General features: G+C 48.4%; 2 protein-coding genes across 5 annotated transcripts; one reads left to right on the top strand and one right to left on the bottom strand.

The window, feature by feature from the left end:
- Positions 1–93: 93 nt before the first annotated feature.
- Positions 94–16,601, bottom strand: Ptms (parathymosin). The gene is made up of 6 exons (XM_078015893.1): positions 16,287–16,601; positions 4,442–5,179; positions 1,346–1,417; positions 1,061–1,139; positions 842–903; positions 94–662 (listed from the first exon to the last, which is right to left on the bottom strand). The coding sequence occupies exons 1-6, from the start codon at positions 16,599–16,601 to the stop codon at positions 612–614; spliced, it is 1,317 nt and encodes a 438-aa protein (XP_077872019.1). The 3' UTR covers positions 94–611.
- On the top strand, positions 4,118–20,886 carry Mlf2 (myeloid leukemia factor 2). 4 transcript variants are annotated; one of them, XM_078015318.1, is made up of 9 exons: positions 4,118–4,142; positions 17,103–17,181; positions 17,438–17,564; positions 17,814–17,849; positions 18,464–18,517; positions 18,918–19,046; positions 19,179–19,338; positions 19,878–20,092; positions 20,345–20,886. In XM_078015318.1, exons 2-8 carry the CDS (start codon positions 17,132–17,134, stop codon positions 20,063–20,065), a joined length of 744 nt encoding a protein of 247 aa, XP_077871444.1. In that variant the 5' UTR covers positions 4,118–4,142; positions 17,103–17,131; the 3' UTR covers positions 20,066–20,092; positions 20,345–20,886. The 4 variants fall into 4 exon arrangements, with proteins under 4 accessions (XP_077871444.1, XP_077871443.1, XP_021590931.1 ...); XM_078015317.1 differs by lacking the exon at positions 4,118–4,142 and adding an exon at positions 16,333–16,668; XM_021735256.3 differs by lacking the exon at positions 4,118–4,142 and adding an exon at positions 16,333–16,547 and having other exon boundaries at positions 17,108–17,181.
- Positions 20,887–21,653: the final 767 nt, after the last annotated feature.

Here is a 21,653-nt window from a genome sequence, read left to right on the forward strand (position 1 = left end):
TTTGGAATTGTTGAGTGTGAGGTCAGCCAGTCACCCTCTTCCTTTTCTACCCTTTCAGTGTACTCTCTGGACCCCGGGAAAGCAGAAGACAGGTTAAAAACAGAAGCGCGACCATTTCTTTATTAAATTATACAAAAAGGGGAGGGGAGGGGGGCAGCTGTGGGGCTCGGCCCCAACCCCGGCCCCACCCCGGCCTGGCGCTGTCTGACAGGAGGGGATCTGAGGGAGACCCAGGGATCAGGCAGGAGAGGGATAGGGCAGGACATGAGGCTGGGGGATGCAAAGAGTAGGTAGGAGAGGCTACCCAAGGACGAGGACAAGTGCCATGGTGGGTGAGGAAAGGGAGGAAGAGAGCAAGGAGGGGAGAAGGGCCACTGGGGACCAGCTGGGGAGCTCAATGGAGCAGGTCAGGAGGTGGAACAATGGCAGAGTGAGGGTGGAGGGACAGTGTGTCTGGAGAGGCGGAAATGAGAAGGCTGGGGAGAAAGGGTGGCAGTTCTGGTGCAGGATCCAGAGCAGGGAGCCAGGTGAAGGGTGGCTGTACTTGTCTGTTTCCACCCACACCTCCAGGCCCTGAGGGGCCTACTACCCCCAGCCCATTGGCAGGGGGCTCATGCCGATGCCCCATTTTCTGTCTTCTGCCGCTTGGGATCTGCTTCATCCTGTGGAGAGGAAAAGAGTTGGGATAGTTGTAAAATGGGAGAGGGGACCTCCCCCTGTCCCGGCTGGCCATGCTCCAGCCCCCGCCCATGCCACCACTAGGATCTGGGTCCAAGTCCAAAGGGCACCCAGCCCCTGCTGCATCCCTGACAGCCCCTCAGGCCCGGCAACCAGCCCAAACCTCCTCTTCGGCAGCTCTCTTCAGCGCGGGCCCTTCGTCATCCTCTTCTTCTTCTTCCTCATCTGAGGAGCCAGAAATGGGTCATTGGGGAAGAGCAGGAAGCTCTGGCAAAGACCCCCTGTGGTTGCCCTCAGCCCTGTTTCAGGTCTTCAAACCCACCCTGACTCTGTTCTTTTTAGCCCTGATTTTTCCAGCCCAACCTCCACTGCCCCTCCCCACCTTCTTCATCCCCTTCATCTTCCTCCTCTCCATCCTCAGCAGTTTCTTCTTCTTCCTCCTCAGCTCCGTTTTCTTCCTCCTGAGGGCATCAAGATAGGGAGTATTGTTGGGCTAGCTGCGCGACTCTACACACCATGGTAAGGGGGACTGGGTGACAACAGGCCTCAGGGTGGGACAGTGGGACATGGGCCAACACCCCAAGAAGGTAGCTGGAGGAAAAACGTAAGAATAGGGAGGGAAGATGGTCAAGCATGTGTGGTCACCTCCCACCTGACCCCTGCACACCTCTACCACTTCTTTCTTTCGCTCTTTCCGGCTTGCCTTCTCCTCCACCTTCTCCTTCTTCTCTTTCAGATCCTGCAAGGGAAAAAGAAGTCACCTTTATTTCACCACAAATGATATGCAGCCCTTCAGTCCCTCCAGACCTGGTTCTCCCTCTCTGCATTAAGTTTAGAGGTGTGTGAGTGAAGAAGGTGGCCACAGCTTAGAACAGAGGTACCAGGGTCCTTATATTAGGGCCACAGAGGGATTGACACCTGACACCTCTTCCCTAAGACCCAAGGGGAGTGAGAAAAGTCACACTCAAAGGGGAACAGGCAGCCAAGGTAACTGATCCCTCATCCTTGACAAGTTCTTCCAAACCTCCCAGGCTGAAGAGTTCAGCTCAGCAAAGCAAATCCCCTCCATCTGCTGGCAGCCTCAATGCCCCACCCCCTTCATGTCCTTCCTCCTCCTTTGCCTGCCCCCTCCCACTGCCGGCTTTCCTCTGCCTTTTGTCTACCTCTGGGGCCTTTTCCTGAGTACTTTCTCTCTTGGGCATCTCTCCCAGCTTCCCCTTCAGCTCCTCAGGCCTTTGTTTCTCCCAATCTGTGTCTCCCTAATCCTCAAGATCCTACATGGTGGGCTGATCCTACATGGTCCTACATGATAGCTTAATGGTGGAGTGCTTGCCAGGCATGCATGAGGCACTAGGTTCAATCCTCAGCACCACATAAAATAAATAAATAAATAAAATATTATATGTACCCACAACTTAAAAAAAAAAAATCCTACTTGGTCAAACTCTACAGAAATAGAGAGAGCACCCCAGCATAATTCCAGAAACTTACTCCCATTTTAACCATGCCTATCCCAAAACTGCTTCAGGAGTTTCCTGCTCCCTACCTCCATAGTCTATACATTGGTGTGATAGAAGAGTAGAAGTGGCCATTTCCAATGGAAATGTAGGTAAAAGTAGGATAAAAGAAACATGGAAAGGAAAGACATGGTAGATGAAGAGAGCAAAAAACAGGGGAATGGGAAGATGGATGGGGCAGGTACCATCCAGTGAATCTTCCCACCACACTGCCCCTCTCCTTCACCCCAAGATGTGGTCAGGCACACACTTGTCCTATTCTGATCTGGCCCATGGGCATCTCCTATCTCATCTCCGGTAGATGCCCATGTGGGCATCCCCTCTGGACACCACACCTGCCTTCCGATTCAGTCCTCTCCCTATCCCATCACTTGGCAGGTTCTGAGGACACTGCAGATATCCTCCTGAGATCTGATCTGGTGTTGGTGTACAACTCTTGTGTACTTGATTCCATGTGGATGGAAGTTTTGTGTGTGAACAGATCACCCTGGGAGGGTGTGTCCTTCCTGGAACAGAACTGGGGATTAGAGAGGGGCTTGGTGCCAATAGGCTGGCCTAGGGCACACTCAATTCCCTTCTCACCTTCAAGGTAAGCATAGCACCCCTGATCCTCTAACTCTAAGTTTCTATTTCATCCTACTCTGCTGTCTTCATTCTTTGCCACAAGGCAGGTTTGGCAATTCTAACACCTAGAGGGCTTTTCCCTATATCCAGGATCCAGAGACCCAGGGGCTAATTCAGCTTCTCCCTAGGGGGCTTGTACCAGGCTGGTAAGATCCTGGCCTGAGTTTTCTAACTGGGCAGTTGAAGGGAGGGAGGGAGAGGGAGGGAGGGAGAATACCAGAGTCCAAAGTCCAAGGGGCCGGACCCTCTCCTCCCCTGTACTGTCCTTCTGGTCACTGTCCTTCCATGATCCCTTTTCCAGGAGAGTATGTGACCTGGGCTCTAGGTCTTGGGCTAAGCAGCTCTCTGGCCTCAACACAGGCACTCACTGACACAGGCTAATACTGATTCACACAGCCACAGAGGAGCGCCCACGCGATCTGGAGACACATGGCTCGGTGTTTGGGCATTCTGGCACACTCTTGAGACAGCACAAGAGCACAGTGGAGCTACTCGGTGCTCACAAAGCAACAACATGGCTCCAGAACGTCTACATCTCCACACGCACACATGTAACCGACACGGGCAGTCCCACACACTCGCTAGATTTTAGACATACAAAGACACCTACTCGTTGAAGTCACATGCCACCGCACAGCCCACCGGAGGGCCACACAGGCACACCTGTCAAAGCTCATACATGTGCCCTCTCCCACTGTCTTCCCCCCTTGTACTTCCCTGGCCTCCAAGAGAACTGTGTGACTCCTCAGCAACGCCCCCCCCCAACAAAATCCAGCTCCCAGCCCCCAAATCCTGGCCGCATTAATTTCCCAAAGCGACACTCTGCAGGTTCCGTAGGGAAATTAGAGGAAGCCAGGAAGAGAGGCAAGGGCAAAGGGATGAGGCCGGGAAGGGAGCTGATGAGGGGAAGGACAGCTCCGTGCAAGGCCATTAAGTGCCAAGTCTCAGCTTTTCCAAAGGCTATATTCCCAACCCCCTTCTGATTTTTAGGTTTTCAAGATTTTTTGGCGGGGTCGGGGGAGGCGAAAACGAAGAGAAAACTGAAAGCCGGTGCTGGGAAAGGAATGCATGGCGATGGACAGAAAGGAGGCAATGAGAGAAAAGAGGCTGATGCCGTCCGGGGAGAAAAGCAAGGGACAGGCCGCTAGGGGAGGGGCCCGAGAGGAGTAGCCTCCCGGGAGAGTCCTGTTTACACTTGAGGATCTCAAACCGCTTAGCAGCGGAAAGGTGAGGTCGGACTCAGAGGAGAGAGAGAGAAACGGGATGCAGGGAAGGGACAATGTAAAGCGAGGCACGGAGAGCTCCGACGGGAAAGCAGTCAAGGTAGAGGCGGGCGCGGTTGGGCCAGAGGGGGTGGGGACGCGGTGGTGGCCGGGCGCGGAACCGAGCAGCGAGGCCAGGACCGAGACGCCGTGCGCGCAGGGAAGCTAGAGGGCGCTGGCGCTAGCAGCGCGTAGCGGGGTAACCAGCGCCAGGCCGGGCAGCTGGGGGAGGGCGGAGTGGGGTCCGCCGGGAGCCGGGCGCCAGGGCCGCACGGGGCCGTCGGGGGCAGCCTAGGGCCGTAGATCTCACCGCCACCAGAGGCCGCACGGAGGCCCTGCCGCCGCCGCCCCTGCCCGTACCTTGGCGCTCAACTCGGCCGCTGCTTCCACGCTCTTCTCCGACATGGTGCCGGGGCCGGGGCTGGCGGGGAGCCGGGGTCCCGGGGCCGAGACGGAGAAGCCCTGGACGGCGGAGGGTGGCCGCGGCCGAAACCTAGCGCGGTGGCGACGGCGGCGGCGACAGCGGCAGCGGCGGCCGCTCGGCAAGCTGTGTCTCTGGAAGAGGCGGCAGAGGCGCGCGGGGTGGGGCGGGGGTGGGTCCGGAGCGGAGACCCGCAGGGCTGCGGCCGTCCGGAGGGCGGGCGGAAGGGCGGTGCGGGCGGTGGCCGGCGCGCTCTGGCCGCGGTCGCTTGGTCCTGAGCTTGCCGCCCCCGCACCAGCAGAGCTGCCACCGACCAGCCGCTGCCGCCCCCGGGAAGGGAACCCGCTTATAAGGCGGCGCTGCCCGACGGGAGGGGCTTCCCAGGGGTGGGGCAGGAGAGAGCGGGGAGGAGAGGAGATGGGAGGGGGATAAAAGAGGAGGTTGGAGAGGTGGGGATAGGAGGATGAAAGCGAGGGGAGGGAGAGCGAAAGAGGCGGGAGGGAGATTGAGACCAGGAGGGGGAAATGGAGAGACTGACGGCCGCTGAGAGAGAAGAGTGGGGAGAGGAGGTGGGAAGGGGTGGGGTTCCTGCGGGAAGACACCTCTCCAAATCCCAACCTACTGCCTGCGAATGTGGAGTCTGGCTCAGGGGGCGGACTAGCGAGGTGGCCAGAATCCTACTGACCCCAAAAAGCCCTGAGATGTTGCCAAGAGGCGGGGCGGGGGTGCAGATTGGGAGGCCGAGCAGGTATTTGAGAAACCAAAAGCTTAAAGAGGAGGAGGAAGGTTGGTTGAAAGCTACTTCTACACGACGCTAGTTTCCCATCTTAGTCGTCCATCACATTCTCTGGGTGGCCTTGAGAAGGAAGGAAGGGATGGGAGAGCGGAAAAGGGCAGCCTGGCCTTCTCTCCTGCTGAAACTGACCTCTGTGGCCCTGTTCCGTTTCCTCCCTTCCTGATTCTTTACTGTGATCTGAGGGGGAATCAGAGGCCCTGCGACCTCCTTTCCTGTCTCCAACTTCCACCTTTATTACTCGCCTCTCTAACCTCACTTTTATTTATCTGATTTTTGTTTGTTTGTTTCTCTTCAGCCCTCTTTATTCATCTCCTTAGACTCCTCTCTTACAACAAACTACATCTTCATTCTTCTGAAAGCAATTCTCCACTTCTTACTGATCCTCTTCTACCCTTGCACCTCAAGACTCTTTCCCTGTCTCTCCTAGACAATGATGTTTTTGTTTTATCTGACTCAGTCAAGTCAACCTGGCCCCATATCATTAGCTGATTTTCCTTAACTCCTCTTCATGTTCTATTTTTTTTTTTTTTTACATTTTCCCCCTGTTTGCTTTCTCTTTCTCCTGCTGCCATCTTTGCAAATATAATACACGACTTTGCAAATATAATACACGTCCAGATCTGGAGTTCCAGCCCCATCCTATTCTGGACATTTTACTCTCACCCTCAACCACGGTGTGTTTGGGGTCATTTTGAGAAGCTTGGGATTTCAGGGTCGGGGACCTGGGTTGTACTAAAAATCAGTAAGGTGAATGGGCTGGAGGTTGTGATTTGGAAGAAAGTGTATCTTTGGTGTGTCATATTCCATATTTGTCATTATTATTACTCTTCACCTTTTTATCATTTCATTTTCTTAATAAAAGGGCATTCCTTGTTGAGCCATCATCATCATGATGATACAGTGCTTAAGTACACCATCTTTTGATCCCTTGATGCACACACCTCGCAATTTCTCTCTTGACTCTTCTATCAGTTTCTCAGTCTTGGTCTCCTCAGAAATCTTGGGGCTCCACCCAGGCTTTTCCTTGCCTGATACTATCCATCTTTTTTTCTGAGATCTTTCCATTTCCCTCTCTCAATCTGTTTCTGTGACTCATTGGCTGATGTCTCTGGCGATCTTTCACCATATCCATCTCTGTACTTTCTCTCTTGCATCGTTTAGCTCCCTCTTTCCCCCTCTTTCGCTACCCGTCCCCTCTCTTAGCCCTCCTCCCCCCCCCCCCCACAGGTCTCCCAGTCTCGCTCCTCCTGGTCGGTCTCTTTCCTCTCCCTCCCGCCCTCTTTTCCTCTTTCCCTCTTCTCCACCTCCCTGCCCCGCCTGCTGTCTCGGACACCCTGCTGGGCTCTTACCCTGTTGCCCTGGTAACCGCCCCCCACTCCGGTCACCTCCACTCCCCTCCCCCCTCCAATCACCGCCACCAACAACCTCCATCCACCTTCCTCCTATTTTTCCTGAGAACCAATAGAAACCCTGTTGCCAGGTGGAATGCTCATTTGAATCAGCCAATGCAGAAGCCTAGCTGCTTGCCCTGCCTTATATGGGGATGTGAGGAGGGCCACTCCCCCCACTCCAGCCCCACAGGGGACCAGCCCCTCCACAGTCCTTTCTCCCCCGCCCTGAAGGGAGATGTGGACCCTCTTCACCCTTTCATAAAGTGTCTGGCCTCCCACTTCTTTAACTGAGACCACCAGGGTTACCGTGGGGTGTGGGCCGGACTGTGGGCTGGGCCTAGGGCTGGGGGTGGGAATGAGGTGTGATTAGGGAAGGGGAGGCGGAGGGAACCGGGAATTTTGCCCAGGGAGGGGTGTCTGGGAGCGGAGGCAGCTGCAGTGGAAAATTCCAGGGAGATGGAGAGGCAGAGAATGGGAATCCTGCCCCAAGGCCCAAGGGAGCGCCTTGAGAATCTAAGAGCTTGGACACTAGGGTCCACAGGGACTCGAGGGAGAAAATTTAGGAGGCTGGATGCTGGATCTAATTCCTTTCCTGCAAGGGGGAAGCAACCCTTGTCTGTTCTCTTGCTGCTTGGACCCCAGGCTTCAAGAGAAAGAAGCTAGAAATTAGGATGAATTTGTAGTGAGTGAGATAGGGGAAATCTACCCCAACAATCCTTGAAGTTAGTCTCTGGGCCTCTGGGGCCAGTGGTATTACATGCCAGTTTTTGCTCCTTTTCATAGAACTACTTCTGAGCCTTTGTGGAGGCTTGCAGATTCCTGGAATTCTATTACTCTACAGCCCAATTGAGAATTTCTCCCATTGGTTGAATGGAGAAACTGTGCTGCTTACACATTTTCTGAAAGTGGGAAAAAGAAGACCAGGTGACAATAAGAGAGGCCTGATCCCTCTGATCTGACATCCTAGAAACTTATCTTACTACTGAATGTGGAAGAAAATTCAATTCTAATTACTTCCATGTCATTCTTAGTAAATTCTCCCTCTCCAATTTCCTGAATTTTTTCAGTGTATATTTAGCCCAGAGGTTAAATGCAAAGGAAAGTCTAGTTGTTATTCAAGGCATTAGAGGACAGAAACCTGAGTGTGGGGCCATCTCCACTCATTTTACTTTTTTATCCCCATTCCACTCTCAATAACCAATTCCCCATTTTTTCCAAAAAAAAAAAACAAGTCTGGAGAATTGAGAAAAGATGGGCTCAGGGAGTTGGGGGTTGGGGGGGAGAGAGAGAGAGAGAGAGAGAGAGAGAAACCCACTCAATCTAACTTTGGATCATATTCGAGTATGTTATCCCCAACAGTGTTAAATAAGAAATAACCCTCACAACAATTCATCATGAATGCTATTAGTCTAGTTTGTCTTTATCAGTCATCAAAATTCTACTTATATTTAAATTAATTTAAAAACATTCTAAGGACCCAGGCACAGTGGTACACGCATATAATCCCAGTGCTTGGGAGGCTGAGGCAGGAGGATTTTGAGTTCAAAGCTATCTTTAGCAACTTAGCAAGGCCCTAAGCAACTTAGTGAGACCCTGCCTCAAAGTAAAATATAAAAAAGGGCTGGGGATGTGGCAAAATGGTTAAGCACCCCGGGTTTAATTCCCCATGTCAAAAAGAAAAAAAAAGTAAAGTTTCTTTGTGCCCCTCCATAAAAAGCTTAACTTTTGCACTTCAACAAACTATAATTGATCTACTAGGTAGTCAGGACTATGTTATATGATGGAGACACAAAGCTGAATGAAAAAGACATGGTGCCTGTCTCAAGAAATAGATGGAGAGAGTTTGGTAAATCAAAGTACAAGCTGATAAGGGCTCACCCTGATAAGGGACCTGTATCCAGGACTCTTTTTCCATCAGTCAAATCTCTCTGTATAGTATTTCCTCTTAGTATTCCATTCCTGGAGTCTATCCTTGATCTCTCCTGACTTTGCAGAGCTTCATGTCCAGTGTTTCTAACACCAAACAGACTTCCTTGGACTTCTACCCATACTGTTAATATCTTTTTGTGTATAATGCTAGGCACAAGATGAAGAGCTCAATAAATGATTTATTTCCTGGCCCAGGAATATCATTTTGGATCCAATCTCAGAGATTACTTTTTAAAACCTTTTTTCTTTAGATGGGGTGGGAAAACATACATCAACATACAACATGCTGCCAAGATACCAGGCTTGGATCTTGTCTGATTTGAGATTGTCATTAACTATTGATGTTCCAGTGGTCACTATCTTTCATGTTTGAACATCAGAACTAAAATTTCTCTGGCTTTTTTGCTTCTCCCTGAACTTTCTCTCCAGTAAAAAGAATTGATTTTATCATTATACCTATCCTTCAGATTCTTGACTGACTTTTCATATTCTTTATGCTCTCCTTCATGACCTCTTTTACACCTAGAATAGTTTGCTATTGCCCAGGCCTCCTCTGTCCTTCTTTAATTTTCTCCCCTTATATGTACTCTTCAAAAAGCTTTCATGGTCTTCAGAAAAGCCCAGAAGGAGAACATCATTTATAGGTGCTTTCTAGCTCTATGCAATAAAACTTTCTGTGATGATGGAAATGTTCCTCATCTGTTCTTTCCAATATAGTGGCTACATGTAATTATTGAACACTTGACAATGTGGCTAGTGCATTTTCTGAGAAAGTGAAGTTTTTTAGTTTAGGATTTTTTTGTTTTGTTTTGTTTTTAAATATTGGGGATTGAAAGGGGTGCCTTTTTTTTTTAGAGAGAGAGAGTGAGAGAGGAGAGAGAATTTTTTTTTTAATTTTTTTTTAAGAGAGAGTGAGAGAGGAGAGAGAGAGAGAGAGAGAGAGAGAGAGAGAGAGAGAGAGAGAGAGAGAGAGTTTTTTAATATTTATTTTTTAGTTCTCAGCGGACACAACATCTTTGTTGGTATGTGGTGCTGAGGATCGAACCCGAGCCGCACGCTTGCCAGGCGAGCACGCTACCACTTGAGCCACATCCCCAGCCCCAGAGAATTTTTTTTTTAATATTTATTTTTTAGTTCTTGGCGGACACAACATCTTTGTTGGTATGTGGTGCTGAGGATTGAACCTGGGCCGCGCGCATGCCAGAGGAGCGCGCTACCGCCTGAGCCACATTCCCAGCCCAAAAGGGGTGCCTTACCACTGAGCTACATATCTCCTTAGCCCTCTCCATTTTTTTGTTTTGAGACAGGGTCTGGCTAGCCTCATACTTGCAATCTTCCTGCCTTAGCCTCTTGAGTCTCTTGGATTACAGACTTGTGCCACTGCACCCAGCCAGTAAATTCTTCTTTTTTTTTTTTTTTTAATGAGGTAACTTTTTTTTTCCATAGCTTTATTTTATTCATTTATTTTTTATGTGGTGCTGAGGATCGAACCCAGGGCTTCACATGTGCTAGGCAAGCGCTCTACCACTAAACCACAATCCCAGCCCGTGAATTTTTAATTTTAATTAATTACTTCCTTTTTGCAGTGTTGAGGATGGAACCCAGGCCTCATGCATTCTAGGCAAGCACTCTGCCATTGAGCTACACTCCAACCCTAACTTTAAATTAAATTTTAATAGCCATATATACTAGTGGCTACCAAACCTTGACTCTAAATTGCTTTTCTCTCTCTCTCTCTCTCTTTTTTTTTTTTGTGTGTGAGTGTGTGTTGTGGATTGAACCCAAATGGCCCTAGGTTCAATTCACAACATCAAAAAATAAAACCCCTGTTTTCTTTTCTTTCTTTCCTTTTTTTTTTTTTAAAGAGGGGATTTATATATATATATATATATATATATATATATATATAAATCCCCTCTTTAAAAATATATATTTTATTATATATAAAATATATATATATATATTTTAGTTTTCAGCGGACACAACAACTTTATTTATATGTGGTGCTGAGGACCGTGTGCATGCCAGGTGAGCCCTCTAGCTCTACCACTTGAGCCACATCCCCACCCCCCCGTTTCCTTTTCTGCCTCCTTGTCTCACCTGCCCTAGTGATTTGTAATTAGAAAGCCAAAGGGCTGAGGATGTAGCTCAGTGGTAGAGTACTTGCCAAGGTATGCATGAGGCCTTTGCTTTATTGCCAGCACACACACACAGAGGACAATTACAGTTGCTGTTTAAGGTCATCTAGACCACTGTTGCCATATACTTTACCATAGGGGGGTGTGTGTGTGTGTGTGTGTGTGTGTGTGTGTGTGTGTGTGTTCAGATTTTCACGTTTAATGTTTCAGACTAAACAGACTGTGCAGACAGGCTTAGTGGCACACATCTAGTAATCCCAATGACTTGGGAAGCTGAGGAAAGAGGATCTCTCTCTCTCTCTCTCTCTCTCTCTCTCACTCTCCCCCTCCCTCCCTCCCTCTCCCCCCCCCCCCATCTCTCTCTTTTTAATTTTACGTGTTCTTGGGCTGGGGATGTGGCTCAAGCAGTAGCATGCTTGCTGGCATGCATGCAGCCTGGGTTGGATCCTCAGCACCGTGTACAAAGATGTTGTGTCTGCCGAGAACTAAAAAATAAATATTAAAAAAAATTCTCCTTCTTTCTCACTAAAAAAAAAAATATTGTTCTTGTAATATACACATGACTGTAGAGTGTATTTTGACATATTTTTTTGACATGGAGTATTTTTTATTCTAATGAGGATGAGGCAGGAGGATTTCAAGTTTGAGGCCAGCTTCTCAGCATCTTAACTAGACCCCTGTCTCCAAATAAATGAAAAGGGCAGGGGTTGTAGCTCAGTGGTGAAGCACACTGGGTTCAATCTCCAATAGCTATCAACCAACCAACTAGCAAAACTAAAACAGGCTGTGTAGCTGATCCAGGGGACCAATAAAGTGAACATGAAAACACAAGGGAAAATGGGACCAGGAGTGACAGTTAGAAACTTATTGAATGCAAAAAAAATAAAAAAAGGAAAAAGAAAAAGAAAAAAAACTGAAGGAGGACTTAATCACTATGAAGAGCAAATGTGTGCTGACTGAACCCTTCTAGGTGACTTCAGTCTCAGAGGTCCTGTTCTTACTCTTTGCAGCCCTTTAAGCTATTTCACCGTACATTTTCATGGTTTGAAGTCCTGTTACCAGCACAGATCTCAAACACTGATAACTCTCAAATCTCTAGCTTAGCTTCTCTCCTGATCTCTAAGAGTCCTCACTCCAATTCCCTTCAGTTTCTCTCTCCCAGAAGCTCCACAGCTCACTTGTGTTTCCTATTTCAATTGTTAGTACTCTCATCCATCCATGCATACATGGGAAGGGGCCATCATCCACCTTCTATTTCCTTTCCTTTTTTAGATTCTTTACAGTCCTTGAGGGCTTCCTCTTGACTCTAAGCCCCCTCCTCCCTCTACTTAAAGGGTCAGCATCACTCACTGACTTGAAGCCTAGGCTCCTTATTTTTATTTTTATTTTTTGATACAGAGGTTTGAACGCAGGGGTGCTTAACCACTGTGCCATATTCCCAGCCCTTTTTGTATTTTATTTAGGGACAGCGTCTCACTGAGTTGCTTAGGGCCTTGCTGTTGCTGAGGCTGGCTTTGAACTCATGACCCTCCTGCCTTACCCTCCTGAGCGCTGGGATTATAGGCATGCGCCACTGAGCCTTACTCCTTATGTTTTCAATCATGACTTAAGGATTTTTGTATCTTTAGCACCTATATCCATGCCTGGCATTTTATAGAAGTTCAAAAATATTTCCTGAAATGCAAAATCCACCTTTCTACTAAAAAACAGAATTTTGGGGCTGGGGCTAGGGAATTTTGGGGCGGTAGCGTGCTCGCCTGGCATGCGTGCGGCCCGGGTTCGATCCTCAGCACCACATACAAACAAAGATGTTGTGTTTACTGAAAACTAAAAAATAAATATTAAAATTATTAAAAAAAAAAAAAGTAAAAAAAGTGCTGGGGCACGCTCACTAGTAGAGCACCCTTGAGTTCAATCCCAGGATGGAAAACAAAAAAAAAATCAACATTGTTTGGATTAAATGGATGAATAATTTTAAAAAAATAAAAAATAAATAAACAGAATGCCGTAATTACCCTATGTAACATCATTGCTCCACCTTCACTCTGTTCAAATATCTAGCTGCCCTGGGTTTGCTCCAGATGTGTGACCTCACACTTAAAGAAGGCCTCTTCTCTGGTCTAGCTCTACCCTCTCAAGGATTTCCTGACTTGGATCTACAAGATAGAGTAGTAAAGATAGGAATCATTTTGGTTCTCTTCCTTCCCAATGATATTTATCCTCCTTTGCCTTACCCCTGGCAGGGCCTGATTTCCCTTCTATATTCATATTTATGGAAAACTTGAAAGACTGAAGAATTCCTTGAAATTCATTGGACAGAGAAGGAAGGAAGATGGGCAGGCAGGGAGGGAGGGAAAGAGGAAAAGGGAAGGGAAAAGAAGCAAAAGGAAGGAGAGGGCAAGAGAAGGAAGAAGAAGGAAAGAGAAGGAATACAGGTATAAACTCTAGTTATTTGTAAAATTGTATGTATCCTTTCAATTTCTACGGTTGATAGCCACCTATATGGTAAGATAGAGGCTGCTGAAAATAAGCTAATACATCTCTGTCATCCCTACCTGTTTGACAATTTTTCTTTCCTTGGGATTGAACCCAAGGCCTCATACATGTTAAGCAAGTACTCTACCACTGAGCTATATTTCCAGCTTTCTTTATTTCAAGATAGGGTTTCACTAAATTGCCCAAGACTAGTCTCCAATCTGAACTTGTGATCCTTATATCTTGGCCTCCTGAGTAGCTGGGATTACAGGCATTCACCATCACACCTAGTCTCAAGAATGTTTTTTCTCCTGAATCCAAATCTAGGCTTCAGCTTGGCAAGGTCTTGCATACCTGTAATAACAGTGGCTCAAGAGGCTGAGACAGGAGGATCGCAAATTCAAAGCCAGCCTCAGTAAAAGTAAGGCTGCTAAGCAACTCAGTGAGACCCTGTCTCTAATAAAATACAAAATAGGGCTCGGGATATGGCTCAGTGATCAAGTGCCCCTGAGTTCAATCCATGGTACAACAACAACAACAACAAAAAAAAAAAAAAAAAAAAGAAAGAAAGAAAGAAAGAAACCTTAGTCTTCAAGCTATGTCTCATGGTTAAGAGCTAAATTGTAATTTATAAATATTCCCAAGAGTGATAACACATTTATTTAAAATCATGCAAAGATAAAAATAATTGATATGAGATTCTTGAGTTTTGGAAGAAAGAAAAGGGCTACAGCCACCTAAAGACAGTAGATACCATATAATCAAATAAGAAATAAGGAGGCTAGAAGATTTTACGCCTCACATTGGCAGGGTCTGTCTTATCCTTTTCTTTTTATGTTTAGTACAATATACCTAAGAGAGACATCCTTAAACATTTGTTGATTGCCTGGATAATAAAGAACTTGTTGGGCTGGGGAGGGGCTCAAGAGGTATCGAGCTCGCCTGGCATGCGTGCGGCCCGGGTTCGGTCCTCAGCACCACATACAAAAACAAATATGTTGTGTCCGCCAAAAACTAAAAAATAAATATTAAAAAAATAAATAAAAAAAACTTCCTTTGGGGTTAGGGTGTAGCTCAGTTATAGAACACTTACCTAGCATATGTGAGGCCCTAGTTTAAATCCCTATCACCTCAAAAACGAGAAAAGAAAAAGAAAATACTTGCTTTGGAAGGAGGAGAAGACAAAAATAAATGTTCTTAGTTAAGTCTGGGTAGAAGAACTTTCAGTGGGGTAACTTTCTTTTGGGGTACTGAGGATTAAACTCAAGGGCACTCTACCACTGAGCTACATCCCCAGCCCATTTCTACTTTTTATTTTGAGGAAGAGTCTCCCCAAGTTTGATCTCAAACTTGTAATGCTCCTGCCTCAACCTTCTGAGTTGCTGGGAGTACAGATGTGTTCCACTAGGCTGGGGTCACTGTCTTATTCCAAACTACTTTCCTTTGGGGCAAGAGGAAAGGGTAGTTGCATGGTGGGATGTCCCCATAGAAACTTAAGATCTTACTAAGTCTCTTTCCCAGAAATATCAATGGAAAACAAATTTTTTTGTACTCTTCCGGTTTTCTTTGACTTTGCAAGTCTGGCTTAACTGTCCGCTCCTCCAGTCTCCACTATTGTTTTTTCCTTTTTAATAATAATCAAGTCCAAGGAAACCTTAGAAGCCCTGCTCCCAGCACCTTTTCCTGAGTACCAGGGACCATCTCCTCTTCCCCCAGGGAATTGTGGGAACAAATCTCTCTCCCCTCTCTCTCTCTCTCTCTCTCTCTCTCACTCACTCACCAGGGATTGAATTCAGAGGCACTTGAACACTGAGCCACATCCCCAGCCCTATATTATATTTCATTTAGAGACAGGGTCTCACTGAATTGCTTAGTGCCCCGCTGTTGCTGAGGCTGGCTTTGAACTCCTGATCCTCATGTCTCAGCCTCTGGGATTACAGGTGTGCTCCAGTCAGCACCAATGAGACTAAAAGCCAGAGTAAAGAACCAGCCAGAGTTGGAGTTTGGATGTGTCTGGTTCAAAGTCTACACTATTTAGTTGAAATCCCTGACCCCAAGGGGGAGGGCACTTCTCTTCAGCAGAGTCACATTTTATGCAAGACATTTACTATGTCAAAGTATCAGTCCCTGGCCTTGGAGTCAGGTCTTCTGGATCGCTTTTAGATTCACCCGGGGTGATCCTGGTTAACTGAGCTCTCCACCTCTTTTTCCCCCAAACTTTAGACCCTTGACCTATCTACCTAAATACAGGGAAGAAAGATTGGTGCGGGACTGGGAGCTTTTAAAGACACAAGAGCTAAAGAAAGGAGAAATTAGCACTAAACGAAGATTTCAAGGATTGGGGTGAGCTCAATGGTAAAGCACCTGTTTGGAATGCGCGAGGCCCTGCGTTCAGCCCCAGCACCAAAAAACAAAACCTAACATTTCAGAAACAGAGCTTTGACATTCCGACCCTTCACAGATGGGTCACTGAGTGGTCCAGGAGCCTAGCCAACACCAATTCCCAAAGGGCTTAAGTTCCAGCCTGGCAGAGGAGCGCCACCTGGCGGCCACTCCCCCAACCTGATTCTCTGCCCCAGTCAGACTTTTCCAAGCCTGAACTAGACCTGAGCTAGAGTTGTCACCTCCTCCTCTACGTCACTCCACGGACCCCGCCCTCCCGAAGGGACGGGTCCTAATGCCTCCCGCGCAGAAAGGCTGTCCTCCCTCCTTCCCTCCCCGGCTAAACGCTTCCTAAACGCTTCCGTAGGCAGTCTGCTTAAAGGGCCCCCCAGGGATCCGCCCCACCCCGTCGCCCACAGAGAGCTAGCCCCACCCCCCAGGGGTGCCTGCCCCATTCTCTTTCCCCAAAGAAAGTGCTGCACCGCCCAGCCCCCTCTCTTCGCGGTCTTCTCCGAGGAACCGACTCCCTTGTTCCTCCTCCCACCCTCACAGGGAGTCTCTTCCAGTCCCCACAACCAAGATCCAGTTTATTAATGAGGCCTCCCCTTCATCCCCACAGGACTGGTGGGCCTTGGCCCCACTCAGCTATACCGCCCCCTCGCTTGCTCCCCACCCACGCCAGCAGGCGGGGCTCTTGCTGCCCGGCCCCGGGGCGGTCTTTCGTGACGTCACTTCCGTCCGGGCCTGGCCGAGGATCGTGCTCCGCGGGCCGAGGGCGGGGGTACAGAGGTGGCAGCTGAGGGAGTAGGCGGCGCAGGAGGCCGTGGAGCTCAAGCCCAGACCAATCCCTGCGTCCCGGGCCACGACCCTGATCCTGCAGCGCAGTGAGAAGCGAAACCGGCCGGATGGGCCGCTGAGCCCGAGTCGGGGACCGGTGAGGCTCGAGGAGAGCGGGCCCGTGGGGCTGCAGGGTCTCTGAGTCTGGCATGCCTCAGGCCTCCCTCCTGCTCCCTCCGGCGGGGAGGCCGGAGCTGGGGCAGCCACGGGCAGGCGCGGTGGGTAGAGGGAGGCCCGCCGCCTGGTGGGAGCGGCGGGGGGGTGACAGCAGCCGGGTGTTTTGTGGAGGGCGGGGTGTTTGGGGTCATTAATGGGTCGGAGGGCCGGCCCTCGGGATTCTGGTGAAGGACTGTGGCGTTAGGGGAGGAGCGGGGAGTGTGCTCCAAGCTAGGGCTTTGGGAAATGGATGGCTTTGAGTGGGGGAGGCCAAAAATTGAGAGACTTGGGAAAATTTTCCATGGCTCTAAATGGGAGAGAGGGGTTTGGAGCGTTCTTCTCTCCTAAAGCGTTGTGGGACACCTGGAGAACGGTCTCCCTGGAGTTTGGAGGAGTCAATCAGTATTTGAAAGGAGCAGTGCTCAGAGTCTCACTAACCTGAGCGGGTATTTTAGAAGCCTGGCTGCCAAGTAACTGAGTCTCAACATCTTAACAGTGCAGAGCCCCCCTGAAGCTGAGATCAGGATGTTCCGCTTCATGAGGGACGTGGAGCCTGAGGATCCCATGTTCCTGATGTGAGAATTCCCTCCCCCTCATGCTTTAGAGCTCTCATCCCACTCCACTTCAGGTCTCTGAGCAGTTGAAACTGACATCTGGGTTCCCATGGCTGGGACTGGTTGGAACTGGCTGGATACTCAGCTACAGCTCCCACTTAGAGGGAAGTCGGCATCTGTGTCACTGAGTGCCCTGTGACTATTATTCTGGGGGTTGGGGGATGGGCGTTTGACAGCTTGGCCTTTCTGCCACCTATTCTGTATTTTCACTCAACAGGGACCCCTTTGCTATTCACCGTCAGCATATGAGCCGCATGTTGTCAGGTGGCTTTGGCTATAGCCCCTTCCTTAGCATCACAGATGGCAACATGCCAGGGACCAGGCCTGCCAGCCGCAGGATGCAGGTAACAGTGCTGAAACATACCTGAGACCCAGAGAAAGGTTGGGGGCAATTAGTAAAGCACATTGATTTTCTTGTACTAGAACCAACTTGGCAAGTGCAGTGATCTCCTAGGAGTGGAGTTGGGTCTGGAAAAAGTGTTTTGTGGCCCCTTTTAAGGATGGAAAAATAAAATGGAGGTTATGAGTCTGGTTTGGGGTGGTAAGGAGAAAGGATGTGGTCTCTAATTGCTGTTCCTCATGTGTTGCTGTAGGCTGGTGCTGTCTCCCCCTTTGGGATGCTGGGAATGGTGAGTCCTTATCTTCTTGTGTTCCTCAGTCTCAGACACTATAACCTTAGATGTTATTTCCAAATGTGCCACTCAGGAATAGCCTTGTGGATGGCCCCAGAATCTTTACTTTTGATACTATTCACAAAACTTAGAGTTGATGAGGTGCTAGGAGTCCTGTGAGCTAAAGATACTGCTCACTTCTGTGCTCCTAGAGGTACATACCCATTCAGAAGATGTAATTGTGTAGCAAAATTTGTTCTTTTGAGGGGGCAGGGGCAGTTGAAGAGCCAAGGAGATGGATTTTGGATTTTAACATTTGATCAAGCTCTGCCTTGTGAGCTTAGAATCCGTTGACTGAATCATTTCCAAAGACAGGGAAATATGGCAGTCAGGAGAGGAAAATTGGATTAGAGCAGCCATAGAGACTGAAGAAGGGGCCAGCAGTTTATGGAGGAGAAATGAATGTTCATTCTGACTATGTTAATGGAAAATGATAAATAGCAGTTGCTAGATATGCAAGAAGAAGAGAAAGGGGATGTATAGCCAGGTTTCTGGAAGGTACCTGAGCAGCAACATTCCATCCGAGCCCTGACATTGCTTCCTTGACTCTGTCTTTCATCTCTTTCCTCTAGTCGGGTGGCTTCATGGACATGTTTGGGATGATGAATGACATGATTGGGAATATGGTGAGACTTTTGCACCACATCCTTCCCATGCCCCATATCCTTTCCTTAGTGATGGCTGGCAATACCTTGTGTTTTCTTTGGTGGGATTGGGGGACTGCTAGTGAGGGGGTTGAACTGGGTGAAATCACTGAATCAGAACACTGGGATTCTGAATCTGCTCTCATGCCCAGATGTAAAGAAGAGCAGTATTCTTTTTAAATATGCAATTTGGGTTTTATCTCGAGTTTCTTCTTGTTTAGTGTTGGACTCAAGAATAATTGGGTGTAGGTGGTTAATGTTTTCTCTGTTCTCACATTTGTGAGAAAGGTACAGGCAAGAACAAACAGCTGAAGGGGAAGGAAATCCCTTCTCCAGAGAGAACCTCTCCCCATTCAGTCCTGCCCTCCCTTTTCCTCCTCAGGAGCATATGACAGCTGGGGGCAATTGCCAGACGTTTTCATCCTCTACTGTCATCTCCTACTCCAATACTGGTGATGGTGCCCCCAAGGTCTATCAGGAGACATCAGAGATGCGCTCAGCACCAGGCGGGGTATGTGGGGACAGTGGCACCCACCACCACCTTTTTTCAGAAATAAGTTGTGGGTGGTGTGTTCATCCTGGGATGTTGTAGCCAGGGCTTTGGAAGGGACAACCAAGTATGCCATGTTCTGCCTCATCTTAGATCCGGGAGACCCGGAGGACTGTCCGCGACTCAGACAGTGGACTAGAGCAGATGTCCATTGGGCATCACATCCGAGACAGGGCTCACATCCTCCAGCGTTCCCGAAATCACCGTACAGGAGACCAGGAGGAACGGCAGGACTATATCAACCTGGATGAGAGTAAGCCTTCCTTCCCACATCCTGCCCAGCAGCTCCAAGTCTAGTTCCTCTGAGCTATATCATAGCTTTGTCTGCCTGCTCCCACAGATATTTCTTGTGCAAAATTATGGGCAAACCCTATACTTGAGACTTGTCAGGTTAGGCACCCAGGCAGGTGCTGGCGTTGTCCTGCCAGAAGAAGACTTTTGTCACTGAAATCAAATATTGTTAGTATTCTACCCTTTCATATCTAGATCAGTTTTTTCCTTTCTCCTGCTATAATTTCACCTTTTTCAAATCAGTAAATATTTATTAAATACCCAGAGTGTGTATAATTCCTCTTTCTTGAGTAGTCATGCTTTAGGCCTGCCATTAGTGTCCAGGGACCATGTGGAAACCCAAAGAGCTAGGTAAAGTTGTGCCCTTCCATGCCTCTGTCCCCCCAACCCCACATCCCTTCCATCTTCACCACTAGTTTTTATCTTGAAAGTCTTACTGTAGCATCTGCCTCCAGCAGCATGCTATGTGGAGGTACCATATCTGTTTTGTGTTTTCCTCAGGTGAGGCAGCAGCATTTGATGATGAGTGGCGAAGAGAGACATCCAGATTCCGGCAGCAGCGCCCTCTGGAATTTCGAAGGCATGAGGCATCTGTGAGTGGGGGTCGAAGGACCGAGGGGCCTCCCCGCCTGGCCATCCAGGGACCTGAGGACTCCCCCTCCCGACAGTCCCGCCGCTATGACTGGTGAAGGCCCTCTAGGTCCTCAGCCTTTCATGTAAGTATCTGAGGGGGAGGAATGGTAAGGTGACAAGCCCAGAAGGGGGCTGGGGAGCATACCTATGCACCTTCCTCTGCCATCAGGCAGAAGCAATCCAGATTCCCAGATAATACTTTTCTTAATAGTTTAACTTCTAGCTGGCAAAGAAAGAAAAATGCTCTCACTGGAATAGAGGATTAAATCCTAATCCTTGGCTTTTTAATATTTTTTTCTTCCTTTTGATATGTGTTCATCTTTCTTCCCTTCCAGGTACAGGCTGAGAGGCTGAGAAATCATCCCTTGAAAAAACTTTTTCCTGTCCAACTCCCACCCCCAATTTAATATTAAATTAACAGACAAGCTGGCCCCCACCTCTCCCTGGGGGTCTCAGGGAGAACCTTACACTGCCCTCGATACCTACATTTTCTGTCTTTAATCCCCCTACCACACAATGACTCCACTTGTTCTATTATCCACTAACTTGATTTTTCATTTTGCTGCTCCATCTTCAAACCTCATTTTCTCCATTGTACCCCTGCCATGCGCAGAAGGGGTGAGCTCTGGGTTTAGAGACCTCCTCCATCCCTTAGCTACCCTGGATCTTTGCCCACCTGTTCCTCAGAGCCCTTAGTACAGGAGTCATAGTCCTGTCCAGGGCTGTGGAGAGTTCCCAACTCTTGTCTCCTTCTCCCCACGCTCCCATTCACTCACATCACAAAAACCTTCCCCATACCCTTCTTTGCCTTTATTTTTTGATTTGTGCAACTTGTAACTAGGTGTTTATGGAATAAAGGAGAATGAGAAAAAAAAAAGGATGATTCTGGCTGTACTTTGCTTGTTCAACTTTCCTTTCTCCTAGTCATATTCTTACTCGTCTTTGTTTCTTGCTGTGTCTCAGCCCCTTTAATGGTGACAGTAGGGCTGTGGGCTAGCAGGGGAGGGCAGCAGCAGTCAGCTGGGCCAGGCTAGGGGATGAAATTGAAGCTACTATCTTGCCAGATCTCCTTCACTCTTTTCACTCTTTTTTCTTTCTTTTTTTTTTTAATTGTAAGACACAGTACCTTCATGTATGTATGTATATATGTATGTGGTGCTGAGGATCGAACCCAGTGCCCCATGCATGCAAGGCAAGCGCTCTACCACTGAGCCACAACCCCAGCCCCTTTAACTTTACTCTTTAGGGGCATGTAGGGCATAGCTCACAGGTACCTGAGAAACTGACTGCCCGCAGAGTTACTCCCTGAGACTGTGGAAAGGAACACTTGTACAGAGCAGGCAGGGTCCAGACAACACAAAGGCCTTAAAGGGAGAAGAGCTCTGGAGTGAGCAGTGTCTTCAAACCCGCTAACCTTGTTGAGAATTTGAGCTCAGGAAAGAAACCAAAAAAGAAAACTAACTTGGAACTTGAGCTGTGCTGGGGGAGCTCACATTTCTTAAAGATATTCACTCTTGATTTGCAGCCAAGTAGGTCACTCTGTCCCTCTAGGGAACTTCTTTCATGATGGCAGGTGCTTATGAGACCCTCAGGATTTTTTTTTTTTTTTTTTTGCTTTTTTTAATGCTGGGGACTGAACTCGGG

This window comes from Ictidomys tridecemlineatus, chromosome 6 (genome assembly GCF_052094955.1).
Source record: "Ictidomys tridecemlineatus isolate mIctTri1 chromosome 6, mIctTri1.hap1, whole genome shotgun sequence".
In the NCBI taxonomy this organism is placed as follows: domain Eukaryota; kingdom Metazoa; phylum Chordata; class Mammalia; order Rodentia; family Sciuridae; genus Ictidomys; species Ictidomys tridecemlineatus.